The 17,286-nt window shown below is 41.5% G+C and overlaps 1 protein-coding gene across 5 annotated transcripts in view; it reads left to right on the forward strand.

The window, feature by feature from the left end:
• Positions 1-17,286, forward strand: part of PTPRT (protein tyrosine phosphatase receptor type T) — a 421,250-nt gene that overhangs the window by 365,434 nt on the left and 38,530 nt on the right. For 4 of the 5 annotated variants that reach the window (XM_052684090.1, XM_052684091.1, XM_052684092.1 and 1 more), the window contains 4 exons: positions 923-1,071; positions 6,594-6,671; positions 6,872-6,907; positions 15,361-15,548. In XM_052684090.1, the coding sequence (XP_052540050.1) occupies positions 923-1,071; positions 6,594-6,671; positions 6,872-6,907; positions 15,361-15,548 (451 nt within the window). The remainder of the gene's footprint in view (positions 1-922; positions 1,072-6,593; positions 6,672-6,871; positions 6,908-15,360; positions 15,549-17,286) is intronic. The other variant, XM_052684093.1, reaches the window with a different exon arrangement.

The raw sequence follows: 17,286 nt of genomic DNA on the forward strand, positions 1-17,286 counted from the left end.
GAAGCCGTGTAAGCAAAGTTCCTTGCTAGTGCTGGGGATTTGTGTGCTATTTTTTCAAGGTGCCGGTTGTAGAATATCACACATTCATTTTTAAACACTTTTGCTCTCTGGTATGAACGAAGCACAGGGCAGTCAAATGTCAGTGGAAGCTTAGCAGCTCACTTTTCTGCTTCTCTCCACTTCCTTACTATTAGCTGTGTTTGCAAAAGAGGAGCCTCTTAAGTTCTTGGCTTTGTTACTGTTTTTGGAGCTGGCAGTGTTTCTACTTTGAGGTCTCCTCAAAGACCCAAATTCCCAGAAAAAGGACGTATCTGGACACAGTCATTTTTAAAATTACTGCAGCCTTTAACTTGCCCCGTTCTTCCCTGAGTGCCGATCCTCAGAGCAATTTGTCAAATTCTAGCAGAGGCTGCCATCCTCTCTGCCCTGCTTGGGCCTCCTGCCCAGCTGCCCAGTGGCACAGCCTCAAGTCACAATGCTCCCTGGAGCCTCCATAGACAGCCCCAGGTGCAGGTGGCCCTGTGGGATGGATGTGGAGATCCCATGTACCTCCAGTGAGCCTTTCCCATTGCTGCCCATGCCCGGTGCCCTCTGCTCTTCCCGGAGCAGATGTCACCTGCTCCAAGGGCTTTCCTTATTTCTTCTTCTTTGGTGACGTAGTGCTCCTACTGCTGGGGTGATGTGGGTTTGTGCACGATGAGTTACTGGGGGGGACAGCCAGACTCACAGGCTGGCATCACTACATTTATTTTTCTCCATAACAACATATTAAAAAGCTGTGGGGTTTTCTCTCTTGGAGTTCCATGTGCCCTGCATGTCTCTTAAGTGTGATAATTGTGATTTTTGAGATATTTTCTCATTGTTTTGTTTCTAATGAGGGAAAACTGACCTCGATTTCTCCCCTCTTCAAAATACCCTAAAGGAAGCTAGCCAAGAAGCAGAAGGAGACTCAGACCAGCACACAGAGAGAGATGGGTCCTGTGGCCGCTTCAGACAAGGCCTCTACCAAACTCAGCGCTGTTCACAATGAAGAAGCTTTCTCTTCCAGCTGCCAAGATGTTAATGGATTCAGTAAGTTTAACTTGCTTGCAATGGATATGTCCCCTTTGGAGAGCTCTGGGTTCTTGAAAGGACCTATTCCTCTGGGCACAACAGTGAGAAGCTGGGAGTGGCAGTGAGAGGGTTCGTTGCAAAAGCTTGCTAGGAATCAGTTGTTGAAATGCTTCTAATACTGCCCCTATTTTACCTCTCAGCTGGGTGGGGAGAATTCCTTCTCACTCTAAATCTACCAAGAAATAATTTATAATGTGTTTTAATAATTGCAGCAGACATTCAAAAAGGCATATGTTCATTTGTTCTTCCGAAACAGTTTTTCCTTTGTGAGTTGATGAGTAAAATCACTTAGCTGACGTCTAGGATGGAAATATCGTTTTCTGTATGGAATTTTTATGAAAGAAAACAATCTCATGGTTAGAAATGGAAAGACATCATTTCTTCTTTTGTCTGTGTCCTCAGTTTGTTCTTCACTCAACCTCCGTAAAACGAATAGTAGTTAACAATTGTAAACCACTCAGACCTCTGTAGCTGGAAGACTCTGGGCAAAGCAGCACTAAGTTACCCCTTAGCCTCACTAGATCCAGGTTGAATGCATGGTGGACTGCATGGTGGATTTGTAAACCTTTTCGTATTAAATAAATTTTAACTTAGACACTATGGGAATGTCACTCCTTCTTTTGATGCTTACCCTATAGTTTGAAGAAGGTTCAGCTCTGAAAGCAAAATGCATACTTAGAATTCTTGTTATTTTTTAACATCTTTATGAAGCGTTTTTCCCCTAATTACTAACAAGGAATTGCCTATGATTAAAAAAAAAGAAAGAAAGAAAGAAAAAAGTTTGTTATCACTGAAATCTTTCTTTGTAACCACAGGTTGATCACTACAGGCTGAGTGAATTTTTCTTCTCCCTCTGTCTATAGGTCATGTCAAATTCCATCTGCATGCATTGCTACTGTCACTCTATGTAACGTAACTGTGAGCTGGATAAGTAGGTGTTTGGGACCATCAAGGCTAGTGGTGAACACTTCTCTCTGATATCAAATTGACTTGACTCAAGATCTAATTTTCTCAGGTGCTGAGTAGCTGTGCCTCCTAAAGAAGACAGCATGAGTTGTCAGTGCCTCGTATCTTTGAAAGACAGGATAGCAGAGGGCAGCATTGTAACAGGCAGCCTAGAAACAGCAAAGATAGTTAGTTTGTTTGAAATGTATGAGGAAAACCAAGTTTTTCACTTTTCATTGGAATCTGGATTTTTAAAACTTTGTGGGTTTTGCTTTTTTTTCCAACCAGAAAATAAAGAAGAGCCTGTAAAGTGACCTCATTTCTTTCCTTGATATTTTGAGAGACTAATTAAAACAGCTGAGTCATTTGCTTGAAATAGCAACTATAGGAAATGCTATATCTAATTTTGTAAGGGAAGCATACCTTCAGGTTTTCTTTTTCGTTCTTTTAAATCAGTAAGTCCTTTGCTTGTCTGACATCACTGCAGATTTTATCACCACCTCCCTCTGTAGCACAGCCTGATTCAAGTCATGGGCTGATTCTTTCTTTTTTTTTTTCCCTCTTTATATCCATAAGCAATAATCACTGGTAAGCCTTCATGATTTCTCCACATTTTTTTTTTCTGCCAAGTCCAGGATGCTGAGGTGTTGCAGGTAAGTTCTCTCCTGTGCAAAAATGTGCACGTGCTGATGCCAGAATTTTATGGGTTTGCAGCTGATCGTATAGTCAGGAAAAAAAAAAAAAAAAAAGAGTAAAAGCCTTTATTTAAAAAAAATTACTTTAATGGAGTTTAATACTTAAAGGTTTTTATATGGGCCTGCTCTTACTTTTGAATAACATAATTGGATTACTTTGTAACTTTCCTGCTAACTAATACAGTTTTATGGGGGCTATTCATCCTAGCTTTTGAAATCAGCTCCGTCTCTTAAGCAAGAGTAAAATTCTGTCTTAAATGTTCCTTTTACCTCACAACAGAAAATAGTGCTCGTCAATGTCTCATGATAGGTGCTCATCCTCTCCTTCCTGACCTCAGTTATGAGAGTATGAGGAGTCTGAGTTAGCTGTAGCAGTGACTGGGAAATACCCCTGCCTTCTGCTGTTAAAAATGCTTATTCCTTCACCGACTGCTGCTTCATTCCTTCAGATGGAAAGTCTTTGGAAATGTTTAATATCAGCTCTTGCAAATGGTGCAGTCCATAAATTCATGCCCCGTTGGCCATGCGTAGATTGCTTGATAGATGTGTTTGTTGTCAAACGTAATTATGTCTGGAACATCTCTAGCCTCTGGATACAGGCTGGGTGGAAAATGGATTGAGAGCAGCCCTGAGGAGAAGGATTTGGGGGTGTTGGTTGATGGGAGATTCAACATGGGCCAACAGTGTGCAGTTATAGCCAGAGGATCAAATGTACTGCATTAACATATGGGAGGGGGAGCAGCAGAGTGATGGAGGGGGGTTTGTGCCCCTCTGCTCTGCGCTTGTGAAGCCCCAACTGCAGTAGTGCATCCAGGCCTGGGATCCCCAGCACAAAAAGGGTGTGGAGATGTTGGAGCAGGTCTAGAGAAAGCCAAGATGCTCAGAGGAGCAGCTCTCCTACGAAGACAGGCTGAGGGATCTGGGGGTGTTCACACTGGAGAAGAGAGGGCTCTGGGGACACCTCAGTGTGGCCTTCTGGTGCCTAAAGGAGCCCTGCAGGAAAGCTGTACTCTGTCACAGAGTGTGGTGATGCGACAGGGAGCTGTGGTTTTAAACTGATAGAGGGGAAATTTAGTTTAGATGTCAGGAGGAAATTGTTTACTCAGAGGGCAGTGAGGCCATAGCACTGCTGGCAAGAGAAGTGTGGGTGCCCCATCCCCAGCGGGCACCAAGGCCTGGTTGGATGGGCTCTGGGCACCCTGAGCTGGGGGGCAGCCAGCCCACAGCAGGGAAGGGCTGGAGGGCTGGAAAGGCCCTTCCAGTGCATTACAGAATGCAGACCATTCTGTAATTCTGTGATGGTATGCTGGAGCAGGGAGACTTCAGATCTTGGTGAAAAGTGGAACAGAAACGAGCTCTTAAATTTTCTGGCCCAAAGATAGGCTCTTTATCCCCCTTTCCATCCCAGAATGATACTTGTTATTCAGGCCAGTTTCTGACTGGTACTTAAAGTTTTAACTGCAGAGTTTTTATGGACTCAGCCCATGTCTCTGCCACAACATGGAATCAGAATAGATGTTTGCTGAAAGCCAAACTAGTCTAACATTATTCCAGTTTGTCTGGTTTTACCCAAAAGTCATGTGAAGTGAGATGTACATTTTTCTCAAAAGCAGTCTTTAAAAAAAAAAATTAAAAATTATATATTTATCTTAAATCTCTACAAGTAAATGCTGATATTTGCAGTATTTGAGACCACTCCTTATCTTTCAGGAGTGTTTGGAAAGCAGTGTCATTTTCCTCGGAGTGGCACAGCATGGCCACATGCAGATACTGACTCAGTGCAGGGTTGTTGTGGAGTGAGGTAACGAATGGCAGTCAAGGAAGACCCGAAATTATCCCACAGTATCTGTGCACTGACCAGAAAGGTGTGCAAGGGGTTATTATTGAATAATTTATGTGCGATTTGGTAGCACATCTGTGTGAAGAGAGAAGCAGCAGTACATCATCTCAGCAAAGTTGTGCTGCAACATCGTGCACGGAGGACACTGCTTTCCAAATGATCCAAAGGAGTGACACTGGTACAGTCCAGCTGAATAGCCTTAACATTACTGGTAGAGGCGCAGTGTGAAGGTGCCTTCTAGGATACTTTAAGGAATGGAGATTTGCATTAGTAGTGGTATTGTTATTGGCATGAGTAGGGTGGCCTCTTGTGCCACTCCTGTGTATAGAGAATTTGAAATCGAGTTTTAATCTTTGATGTGAAGTTCTCTTTGGAAGTGTCTCTGTGACTTGCACACACTGGTGCTGGTGGGTACCTCTGATGAAGCCACAGCACTGTGTGTGCATCTCTCCTACAACAGCCACCTGGCTGACTTTGACAATAAGCTCTCTGAAAGTCTGAATTCACCTCCCATCTCACAAATATGGTTTCATTTCCTTTGTTGGAAACATTTTTAATCAAATTCACTGATGTGATGTGTCTACATTTGGATGCCTGAGTAAGTTATAGTTGGCAATTCCTGGAAAAGCTGTGCCCCAATGTACTTTTGTACTCCCAAATTTCAGGAAATCAGAGGATTTACTCTGTGACTCTGGCCAACCAAAGTATTCTTGATAGTGCTTGTCTTACACATCTGTAGAAGTGGCCACATCACAAGTGTGATACAAAGAAGGTCTTATTTAGGCTAGCTAACAGGGGAGAAAGTGGAAGAGGTCCCAGATGAGAGTTGCATTACAGCAGACTAAGCTATGAGAAATTGCATTATCTTAATGTGTTTTCATATGGTCAAAGCCTGACAATGTAGCAGAAAAATGCAAGGAGGAGCAAGTTCATTATAAGTTGATGATAAAGTGCTTAGGAGGTAACTCTGAAGACTATCCCTAGGATAGTGCCTTCTTTCATTCACCCCATAGAGGAACTTTAAAATTATTAGTGGTGTTTTTTCTAGAGATACAAAATTTGCTTCTGAAAATGCTTTGATGTATACTGACTTTTATCTACTTCTGCTGGATTATGGAATACTTTTTCCTGTGTTTATCTATTGTCATCTTTCTGATGTACTGAGATTCGTATTAGCTTGTTTCCCAATGTTTTGAGGAGGAGATAAATGTCTGCAAGTCTAAGAGTGAATGCAGAGTGATAACTAAAGAATATACATTCAGAAATGATGGATTATCGTAAGAATGTACATGTATGCTATTGTGGATATAAACAATCTCGTACATTTGCTAGCAAGGAAAGATTCTGCTGTGAAGATGTGGAGCCCTGGCTACTTTCCATTAATATTTGATCAATATGGGAATTATTTGTGGATTTGTTCCAGAGAAAGCTAATGCTTTAGATGGGAGAAAATAGGGATGTATGTCCTGCTGAAAGAACCCATCTCACAAGGGAAAAGATTATAGGATTTACTATTAAGTGTTCTGCATTGAAAAACAATTGCCTTCTTATCTTGTATGGTTTTAAAAAAATTTGCTACCCTGCCTGTGTATTTTTGTGCTACTAGTGTACATTGTGCTTAGCAGGCTTATTTTGCTGTTAATAATGCATTTACTCTCTGTAGTTTGTATTTTGGGTGTTGTTTTTGAGTATTTTTCTGAGATGTTCCTTTGGTTTAAAGAAAAAAAAGAGGTGTGTAGAATATAGTCCTATATGTGTAGGAACACACTGATTTACAAAAACTGCAATACTATATTTGGGGTCTGGAGTACTTATATTAAAGAAAATCCATCATGATGACATTGTAATAAATGTAATATGCATGTTGAGATGAAAAATATAATTCACTTTGATAAGCCTTATATATCCCATATTACTGTGTTCTTTGAGGAACATTCTCCCTGTTCTTTCTCTCTCTTAATATATGTCTAAAGTCTTTTCCTTATGTCTTTCCTACCTAGCATCACCCTCTCCTTGTTCATTTTCTGTCCAAAGCAAAACCCTTCAGAGCAAATCTTTGTTGAATTCCTACTACTCAGGTACTAGTGCCAGACTTTTTTTTCTTTTCTAAATTTTCTTTACTTTTGTGCATTTCCTGATATGACCTATAGACTGAATCTGCTGAGTATGAGATGAAACTAACCTTGTTTTCATTTTTTGTAACTTTTTTTTTCCTGCTGATCTTCTGTTGATTTGCAATGACCCGTGTCGTGTGGGTGACTGGAATTCCTTCTCAAAGTATCATCAGACACAGTTCCATCAACCACGCTGTTAGGTAAGACAGGTATGGTGGTATTCTCTCATTGGAGAGAAAACATGCTCATTGCATCTTGCAGATAACTTAGAGAATGCTGTTAAGTGGCTGGGCTTCAAAATCATAATTAATCCTGTGATCATGTACTTTGTTAATTGGAAAGTCTTTGGTTTCACTCATGCCTTCTTATCGCTGTTAACTGGTTCTATTTATTTGTTTGAGAAAAGACAGTTCAAAATATACAGATGTAGGTGGGAACCAAAAGGTAGGTTTGGGAAATGGGAGTCAAATGCTAAATATTGCAGCAGTCTGGTATGGACGTGACAGGGTAAAGAAAAGGCAGGTTCTGAGAGGTGGAGGCTGTGCTGTGGCTGCTGGTCACTTTAGAGGGAGATGGTTGTGTGCTGCAGCGTGTGCAGCTCCTAGCTTTTGGATTTTTAAAAGTATGTTAGCACAGTAAGTTAACAGAGAGAACAAAATTGACAGAAACTGTAAGCTGATAAAAAGAAGCTATTCAGAACCTTACTGGAGGTATACCCTTGAAAGTGAGTAATAACAGCCTACAACTTCGGGCTCTCCCTGGAGGATGCTGCCTGCGTGTGGAATTTGAAGAAGGCAATTCCTCTGCTATGAATCAGAAAGATGATATGTAGTTGATCAGAATCTAACCAGTGGTATTTATGAAACCTGTCATTTTGGATTATCTACAGTAAATGTTCAGTTCCAGACACAGTAATCTACCATGTCTGCTTTAAACATTACTCTGGGCACGCTGAAGGCCTATAGTTAGACCAGGAAGAAATTACAACCAAGCACTTAAGTGCTTTGGCTTACAGACTAACAGCCAGAGAGGCTTGGAGGGACTGCCACAATACATACATTTATCCTGCTATATATCAACGTGCCTGATGGCGATGAATAAGCCCTCTTTTGATGTGATGGGGAAGAAGTCGTCTTTTCCAGAAGGTTTCTTCTTGTTTCCCAGAGACTCGTTGTCAACAGGAAGGTCTGAAGGTGGATTTATCTTTTGGCTGTGCTTTAGAAACAGTGCTCAGACCTGCATTTTGCTCTCACTGGTGCTCAGCATCTGTGAAAATGGGTACCAAAGTCTGAGGGAGGTGTTATTAGCCCTGTGTCAAGACAGCAAACTGCATACTTCTGATGCTGAAGCTCAAGGAGTAATAGAGTCAATCTGTGCCTCTCACAGGGCAAAGAAAAAGCCAAAAAGAACTCTCAAAGCTTTCAAAACACCACAATTAGAGAGGAATAATAAATAAGAGAGTTGGGAATTAAAGTAGTCTTGTGCTTCTGTATCCAAAGCTCTACATATTTAAAACTCTTTAAAACTTAGCATCTATTAACCATTATCTCTGAGCTGAGTAAGGATTGATATCCTGGTCTTACACACAAGAAGTTAAGCACAGAGCATTTTAAGACATGATTTACACACGCTGCTCACTCTTGAATTGCACCTGCACTGAGCAGCCACAGGTGCTGCAGAACAGCTCTTAGCACCAAAGAAATTTCTCTCTTGTGAGTTGCAGACAAATGGAAAGCCTGACGTTCTGACCTCTCAGACAGATTTACCAGACATTGGATGATGCTGTATGAGCAAAATAAGTTTAATTTTTGACGTTTATTAATTCCTGGGAAAGAAAAAGATCTTAAAAAGAGCATCAGTCATTTCACCACCAATATCTGTCTCTGGGCACCACCTGTGCTTCACTGCTATTTGTTCCCATCTGTTATGCCTTCTGCTAATAAATGTTCTATATCTGCCATGCTAGATGACTCCCTAGGCTTGACTGTGACATGATTTCTTGATATTAAGATACAGGGGATTTTTTTGTGCCTCTGCCACATCTTGTGCTTGACTAACACTTTTTTCATGTAATGCATGTTTTTAGCTCTGTAATTTAACTTAGAGTTGTAGATTCCATGACTTAATGGCCTTCACAAGCATCTTTGCTGGGAAAGAGAGTATTTAATACTAGCAAGTTAAGGAGGCAGTTTCCTTGCTTTTAATATTTGAGTAAGGTTCATGCTATATGACTAATATAAAGTCTGAGTGAGAGATGGTACCACATCAGAGCTTGTTTTTGGAGAAAACGTGCATGGAAGTCAAAGTCATTCAGCAAATGACATCAGTGCAGGCTCTTCAGGGGAGCCAGCCCACCTTCCTCTTGCATCCCTTCATGTCATCTTCTCAATTCCCTTATGCAAGAGTATCCTAATAAGGAGAATCCCTACCCCCCCAGGAGGATAAGGACAGTAGTGCCTCGTGGTTCCTTGCAGACGGGTGGAACAAGCAGAGGAAGCTCACTGTTGGGATGTTTTCAACAAATCCTGGCTTGCATTAAAAAAAATAGAAACAACAAGAAATTTGCTCTGAATGTCACTGCTCTGTAGCTTGGGTGGGCTTTTGCTCATGCCTATCCAACCTGCTCTGAGTTTATCCACAACCCTAACGTTTGAAGAAAAGATGCTTAGATGCTGATGTTGCTGATATTGCTGCATTAGCAAGTCTGACTTTGTAAGTTGCATTGAAAACTTGAAAATCAGTGGCTCAGTCTATTCAGTGCTTGTGGCCACGTCAGTCTCGAAGAGGTTGTGGGAGAGTCTTTCACTTCAGTTCACTGTGCTCATGTTGTCCTGCGCCAGAGGTGTCTGACATTAAGGGCTGCTGCTTGAGCTGAATTTCCCTTACATTTCTTTTTGAATACAAATAATAAAACTGTCCCAGGCTTTAGTGGCTTTTTGTGTTGTGAGTGCTGGTTTGAAGTTGCCAGTAGCTCTCCAGCTGATGAATTGCTCTGTAATGCAGGCAGATCTGCCTCTTTTCACATAGGCTTGGAGAAACCCATACATCTGAAGAGCTGCACAGTGACATGTGAACCCGGTAGTCCCAGTTTTCAGCCCATATCACCAAAGCAGCTTTCTTACATTTATAGCAGAGTTTTCCTGTGTGCTGATGGAAAAAATAATTGTGTTCCATAGTCCTATTAAGATTAAAATGCACTTTATGAAGTATTTACCAAGTTATCCTTAAAAAATCTTTTTAAATATAGAGAAAATAATTTACTCCAGCCATATGGCTTGTTTATAGCCTTTGAAATGAACAATGTATGCTTTGCTCTGTCAAAACTGATCTCAGAAGGCTTTTTGTTAAGGAACTTGCCTTTTATAGCTCAGCTGATATCATTAGGGAAATGATGTTTTGACTTTGCTTTGCCATACCACTGATTGTATTGTATGTAGCACATTATAGCTAGATATTTATCATAAAATCAAGCCTTGTTGCACTCAAAAAGCAAATTAGTTTTACCAGGTGCCACCTTATTTATCTCTAGTGGAAGGAGAAGAGATATTAGCCATCCTGTAGTCAGCCTTGGAAGATGTCAAATAATTGGCAACCCTTACTCTAGTAGAGACACTGAACATGCATGCAATAAAATCCATCACAAACAGTGCTCAAATTTTATTTATATTTTGCTAAAGATATTGAAGCAAAACTTTTGAAATAAACTCTGCATGTTCAACACACATTAGAGCAGCATTGCTTTCACTTGCTTGAGGCGTAAGTTTGTTTTCTAGTCAGTCTTCTAATCTGAAGGCAGCATTACAGTGTGTGTCTACGTATCTGTCTTGCAGACTAACAAAGCCTTTGTTTATGGAACAAGATAACTTCTGTGAAAAAATCTAAAGTTTCCATCCCAAAAGCTGCCCCGGGTGGGCAGGTTCTCTCCCAAGAGCAGAGGTTGCATGGGGCTGCACACAGCTGTTTGCAGGCTGGGGCTCTCAGTTCCTCAGCTCTTCTTCACCTCATCATTGACATCTACAGAATTTTTTTTTTTTTTTCTGTGGAGGGAGCCATTTATTTCAGTTGTCTGGGAAGCAGCAAAAGTGTATAATAGAAGGTATTGTTGCAGCAGGTGAGCAATATTATCTTGCCCTCAGGGTTACCCACCAAATGGGGAAAGATGTCACCTCGTCGGCCTCTGTGTGAGCTTTTCTCAGCATATGGTGCTGCTTTTTGTTTCTCTTGGCAGAGTAGGACCTCACAGTTAACTTCAACAAGTTTATGATTACTTCTCCAGTAAAGCAGAGAGTCACAGAAGTGCCATTTCATAGGCAGGGAGAACTTGAGAGTATTAAAAGTGTAGTCAACATTGCTAAATTTTATCATCTGCAGTTCCACTACCAAACAGATAAGTTGAGATGCCTGAAGAGTTCCACAGTCAAGCAAGTTGTGTGTGAGCCAGTGAGCCATTGATTTAACATCTTCTACAAAATTTCAGGGCATTCCATGTACTATTTGACTGATAATGAAAGTGCCAGCTTCCAGAAATCAAAATATCTACATTGGCAACTGGTGTCTTAGCGCGGGGACAAAGCATGTTGTGCTAACAAGGGCTAACAAGCAAGCTGACAAAATATTTTGCTGTTGCAGCTGCTAGCATTAGAAAAGAGCCTGTTACGAACAGTGGGTTTCCAGCAGCACACAGAATATCTGTTTTGTTTATGGCTGCACAAAAAAGACTTTAGAAAATTGGAGATGTCTGGAGGAAGGAAGTGGGGTCCTGAATGCTCTGCCCAAATGAGACTTCAGAAGCACCCAGTTGATTTTCCTTATCGAAGAGAAACTGGAGAAGTGATTTGATCAGTGCCTGCACAGGTCAAGATTTCAAATACTCAGAGGGCTCTTTAATCTAACAGGGGGTATAATAAGATTCAGTGTCTCGAAACTGAAGCTTAGCAAGATCAAATTGCAATTAAGAAATGTTTAGACAGCAAGGGTAATTAACCATTGGCACAACTTTTGGGGTCAGGATGAATCACCATCTCTTGAAATCTTCACATTTGGATTATTTCTTGATGCTAATCTGTCTTTGGCATGAAGTCAAATGTGTTGGTTTGTGTTCCTATCAACAGAATGAGAATGTTTGACTAGAAATAAGAAGGACATATGAAATATCATCCTAAAAACCTGATTTGCAGTCTATATGTTTACTAGTTTCTGAATATTACAGTAAATTATTCCATGCCTCTTTCAAAAGAGATTTTTAATTTATTTGGTCATCTCATTGAAAACTCAGGAAAGGCACAAGTGTTCCAGAAACACCAGCAAAACTTCAGTGTCATCCCCTCTCAAAGAAAACAGGGTGGGTAGTTGTGAGATGGGGACAGACAGGAGGGACTATGGTAAATTTCTATGACTTGCCATCAGTACAGCCATTAGAACACGTGGCTGAGGGGCTGGTGGTTCTGTTGCCTTTTCCAGTAACAGCAGCACCAGAAGGCACAGGTCCCTTCTATTGCTGCAACCAGCAGAAAGGCAATGCAAAAAAGCAAAAGAAAGGTAAATGCTTGAAGGCTGCTTGGTTGACTGTCCCAATGAGAGCTGGATTTGCTGCTGCCTCCCCTCCTACCCTCCATTCCAGATTGCTCACTGCACATCTTGAGGGAAGGGACAGTGCCTTGCCTGAGCGCCTCATTAACCATGCTTACGTTCCGACTCATGGTGTGATTACACTGGGAAGGAACAATATGTTTCTGGAATTGGGCTTTATTAGCAGAACATATGAACGCTAAACTCGCCTCATACATAGTAATTTATCTCTGTAATAATCTCCACTGATCTCTTCCTAGTCCCAGATAAGATGCTTGTGGAAAGAACTGGCAGCCGTCCCGTGCTGGTGCAGGTCTCAGGCTGTGGTTTTCTGTTGGGCAGTGCACAGAGGCCACCTGGGATGTATTTGTCACAGAAATCCAGCAGAGGTGGTGTTCCCTGTGTCAGCTCTGTGTGCTCTAGGGTTGAGGGCAGGGTGACTCAGATTGTGTGACACGGGGGTTTTTTAGGAGAAGCAGTTGGCTAGGTGAGAGGTGATGCTTCAAGAGTTGCTGCTGCAATCAATAGATTTTGTATTTCTGTCTGACCAAAGAGACCAGAAGCACAGCTGTCACCATAAACTTAATGGCTGGAGTCAGACCCTTCACTGCTGAGCTTCATCTACTTCCAGTCTAGTTGGAAGGAAGTTATTCTGGAGAGGGGACTGGTTTCACCCCTTGCTTGGATACTGCTTGGAGGAGAGACCCAAAAACACCAGAATTAATAAATGTGAAAAAGAGCCCTGCTTTACAAATAGTCTGTGCTCTGTATGTGCCCTGACTCTATTAGCACTAGTATCGCACGTAAGTTTTAAGTCTCCCTCTCGAATAGGGATGTAGTAATGTCTTTTAATTGGGGCTGATAAAAATGTGGCATTACTTGTAGGTTCTTCAGAGAAGCCAATTGTGAAATTGGGTTTGTATTAAACCTAATGATGGAAAATTAAGCATAGTACGTCTGTCGGAAATGGTCCACGATAAAAATCTTCTCCTCTCCATTACAGGAGGTTAATAGGGAACAGGGGAGGAAAGATGCTCTGGGAAAGCGAATCCAACTAGGGGAATTAATAAGCCTTGAAATTCCCTCTGTTCAGAGTTCTCACACTATCATTAGTCGGAGCATTAGGGATGATTATACAAATGCTTTGGATGTTACTCTTCCTTAAATCCCAAATTTATTCACATTTTGTATGTGAAGGTTGCTTCACTAGAACCACAGGTCTGTAAATCTTGTGCTGTCCGAGGAATGTGACTGTTCATGAGGATCTTGGCTCGAGAAATCTTTAATCCAGTAGCCTCATCTTCAGAGTGAATGATCGATGTGATGGCCATTTATTTCAGAAGCAGCAGGACATGTTCAGCATTTCTCATAATTCAACCATCAGACTCATCTATCTATATCTAATGTTCTATATCAGCTGTATCCATGTATTGTAGGGATAATTTGCCCCGTGGCAGTGCATTCACTGCAGTCATTCCTTTCTCCTTCTCGTAGTCCTCCAAAACAGAGCATATGCCTGTCTTGATAACTTACCTCCAATATAAGACAGAACCAACTAGAGCATAATTTGTCAAGTTTTGTCATGTCATTGTTTTGTCGTTTGCTGAAAAGGCAATCTAATGCCCTAATCTGTCTGCTCCTGCCCAATTTTGCAATGAGGAACAGAGCAGAGATCCTGACTGCTTATGAACAAAATTTCACGGTGGTTTCTCAAGGATAGCAATGTTTACAGTAACTCTGGCCATATTTCTATCTCTCAGAAATCACCCTGAAATTGCAACTTGATTCATTTATTTTTTATCCCTCCTAAAACATGACTGTACTACTGCTGACAAGGAGTAGTGTTGGGGCTCTTTTTCAATCTGTGTTCTGTATGAAATGAGCCTGGTGTATGCAATCTTCTACTTTTTCCTTTCTTTTTCTTTGAGCAGTGAAAGAAGGGTATATTTTCAGTTTGCTAACAGGCCCTTTTGGGGGAAGACCAGAAAGAATGCATGCAGGATGTTAAGGCCTGTATGTACCAAGGAACCCAAACCCATCAGGAAGAACTGCTGTACTGTGTCGGTGCTGGAGCTCTGGCATGGAGACCAGAGAGGTGTTGGATGTCCTCCTTGGAGATCCTTAAAAGTCAATGAGATGTGGTGCTGGGCAGCAGTGCTGGGTGGCCCTGGTGGGAGCAGAGTGAGACCAAAGAGACCCTGAGTGCCTGGGAGTTTGTGATCTTAGATATCTGTAACCATAGGAAAAAGAACAGTTGTTTCACTTGGTAAACTCTCAATCAGGTCAATTCTGGTAGATAAACCCCTAAACTGTTCATTTATTCTGAGTTTCTCCTGTTAAGCATAAATATTTTGGTAGTCTCTGGTACAGTTGTTTAAGCTTCTGTCAGCTCAACAGGAAGTTTTGCTGTGTCTTTGGAGTTTTGCTGGAGGATATAAGAGATTACAATTCCAACTCTGTAATGATAGATACTTTTAAAATATTTGTTTCAAAAAGGTCTATATCTATTAAGTTTACATATGTAAATGTTAAGATTGTGCATGCAAGGTGACTGTTTCTATACTTCTTTCTACCTAACATTACAATATTGCAATTGACATACATTTTAGGCTTGAATTTATAGACCATTTTAAATTGCCTCTAACATCTTGCGTGGCTTATCTGAAATGCTGGTGGTTTGTTTGCTGTTAACTTGGGCCCCTTTCACTCATCTCATGCTGTACGCCCCAAATCTCCCTCATCTGTTTGTATCTTTTGCAGGTTTGTGAAGGAAGGTATGTAATCCCAGTGGGATTGTTATGCAGAGCTCACACTAAGTTTGCTGTTTCACTGTATGTGCTATATCCTCGTGCCTGATTGGCTGTTCATTCCATTCCCTCTTCTGGGTTTGTCTCTTCGACGCAAAAAATAATTGAATGGGAGTTGGTCTTTCTGGGCAGCAGTCAGCACTGTGTGCTTCTTTGATTTCTTTACTTTCTTTTGCCTGCACCAGCCAGTGGGATGGTGGAGAGACAAGTGAAGCAGGAATGAGAATGGCAGTCACAGATAGGTGAAAGCTTGTTTTGCCTCCCTGTCTTTAAAACAGACAGTAGCCATGGAGAGATGACTCAGCCAACCCTGACTATCCAGACCCACCCGTATCGGAGCTGCGAACCAGTGGAAATGTCCTACCCACGGGGGCAGTTCCAGCCAGCCATCCGAGTGGCCGATCTGCTGCAGCACATCACCCAGATGAAACGTGGACAGGGCTATGGATTTAAAGAGGAATATGAGGTGAGAGGAACCTTCGCTCGTGTGAATCAGTGGAGAAGTGACAGTCTCGAAGAAGTGATGCTTGCAGTGGAAGGTTAACTGTATGCAGAGCTCCTTTTCCTTAATTCACTTACTCTCTTAGTCATTGCCTTCTTCCAACTTATTTCTGTTGATAAGACTAGGATTTACAACACTGGCAATCTTTGGTGGCTCCCTGGTCAAGAGAAAATGTGTTTACTACATTGTGAGAGGATGGCATTGTGTCCATGTGCTCTCTCTCCCCTGGAGAGATAATAACTGTTGCTGAACTCAGTGAAAGATTTGGAGTCCTGTAGTCCCTTACTTGTTAATGTGCTTTATATGACAATAGTGCAAGCTAGGCTTGAAGAAAAAGAAGGCTTTTTGTACTTTGGAACCTAAATGCTCTGTAACAATTGATCAAATTAAATCACAGCTTAATGACCTCTGTGTGCCAAATTGTAAAGGCAAAGGCAGCAACCTCGTGTAGTTGAAATGGAGTTTTTCTGTATACTCATACCTCTGTCTCAGAGGACGTGTAAATGATCTGCTCTTGCGACTCTACATGAAAAGAGAGGTGAGCAGTAAACTGCCAGTGTGAAAGCAGCCCCTCCACTCCCCTGCCACAGAGCTGGAGTGACCAGAAATGTAATGCAAATGACAAGAACAATGGCACTGGGGAGGGGTTGGAAGACAATTAAACGTTCAGAGGAGAAGGAGAAAATGGGGAAATAACATCAAACATATGTGAGACTTTGCTGTAGCAAGCGATAATTATAATGAATGTAGTAAGCTGGTGGGAAGGCAATAAGTAATTAATATGCATAGTGTCATTAAAACTACTTAAAAATAACTTAACAGCTGTGAAAAGTAAGTTACTTAATGAAAGCAGCTCACTTTTCCACCCTGCAAGTGAGAGTCCATAGGGTTTGTATCACTGATGCTGGGGTTTGCCATAATTGCAAATAATCTTTTCCTGGTTGTCACCGGGGAGTACTTGTTTTAGTCAGATGGCATCAAAGATTGTCATGACAAATATTTCTGGTAACTGTATGTTAACCAGGGCAATGCATTCATGCGCCAAAATCAAGGACACTAATTAAAATATGAATTCAAAGAGCTTGGTTAAATATTGAAAAAGGGTAGTAATTCTCTTGGGAGATTCACTTAGCCTCTCTTGGCCTCCACTTCTATGAACAGTACCCGAAACTACATTCAGCTCAATTACAGATGCCCTCAGTTCTAGTTCTTGATGTTCGGAAGAAAACAGGTGCTGGCATATATGTGATTTTCTGGCACTGGCATTGGTAGTTATCAAAATAACACATTAGCATGAAAAATGTCAATGCAACTTTCAGCTCCACAAGTTCTGCCTTTCCCAGAAAGTGCTATCTAAATACGTATGTAATGACGATGACATTATATACATTTGCATAATTCCTTCCTTCACAAGAAGTGGCCTGGAGAATGCCACAAACTCTTAAATCGCTTGCACTGTCCTACCCTGCAATCAGAGGCAGTTGCCCTAAGTGGCAATCCTTTAAGTTGGTGGAATTTGGTTTTCAGAGCACAGCTCCAAGCAGCTTTCGGCCGCCAACAGCATCACTGCAAATTGCAGGGAGGATGCTGAAGGGTTGTAACTTCTAGGAGGAAGAGTAGTTTTAAGTTGGCTGGAAAACCTGCCTTGCAGAACATTGTGCAAAATGATTGGTAAGCTCTGATAAGGAAAAGGCCTGAAAAT

The sequence above is a fragment of the Tympanuchus pallidicinctus genome, unplaced genomic scaffold (assembly GCF_026119805.1).
Source record: "Tympanuchus pallidicinctus isolate F22 unplaced genomic scaffold, pur_lepc_1.0 scaffold20, whole genome shotgun sequence".
Taxonomy (NCBI): domain Eukaryota; kingdom Metazoa; phylum Chordata; class Aves; order Galliformes; family Phasianidae; genus Tympanuchus; species Tympanuchus pallidicinctus.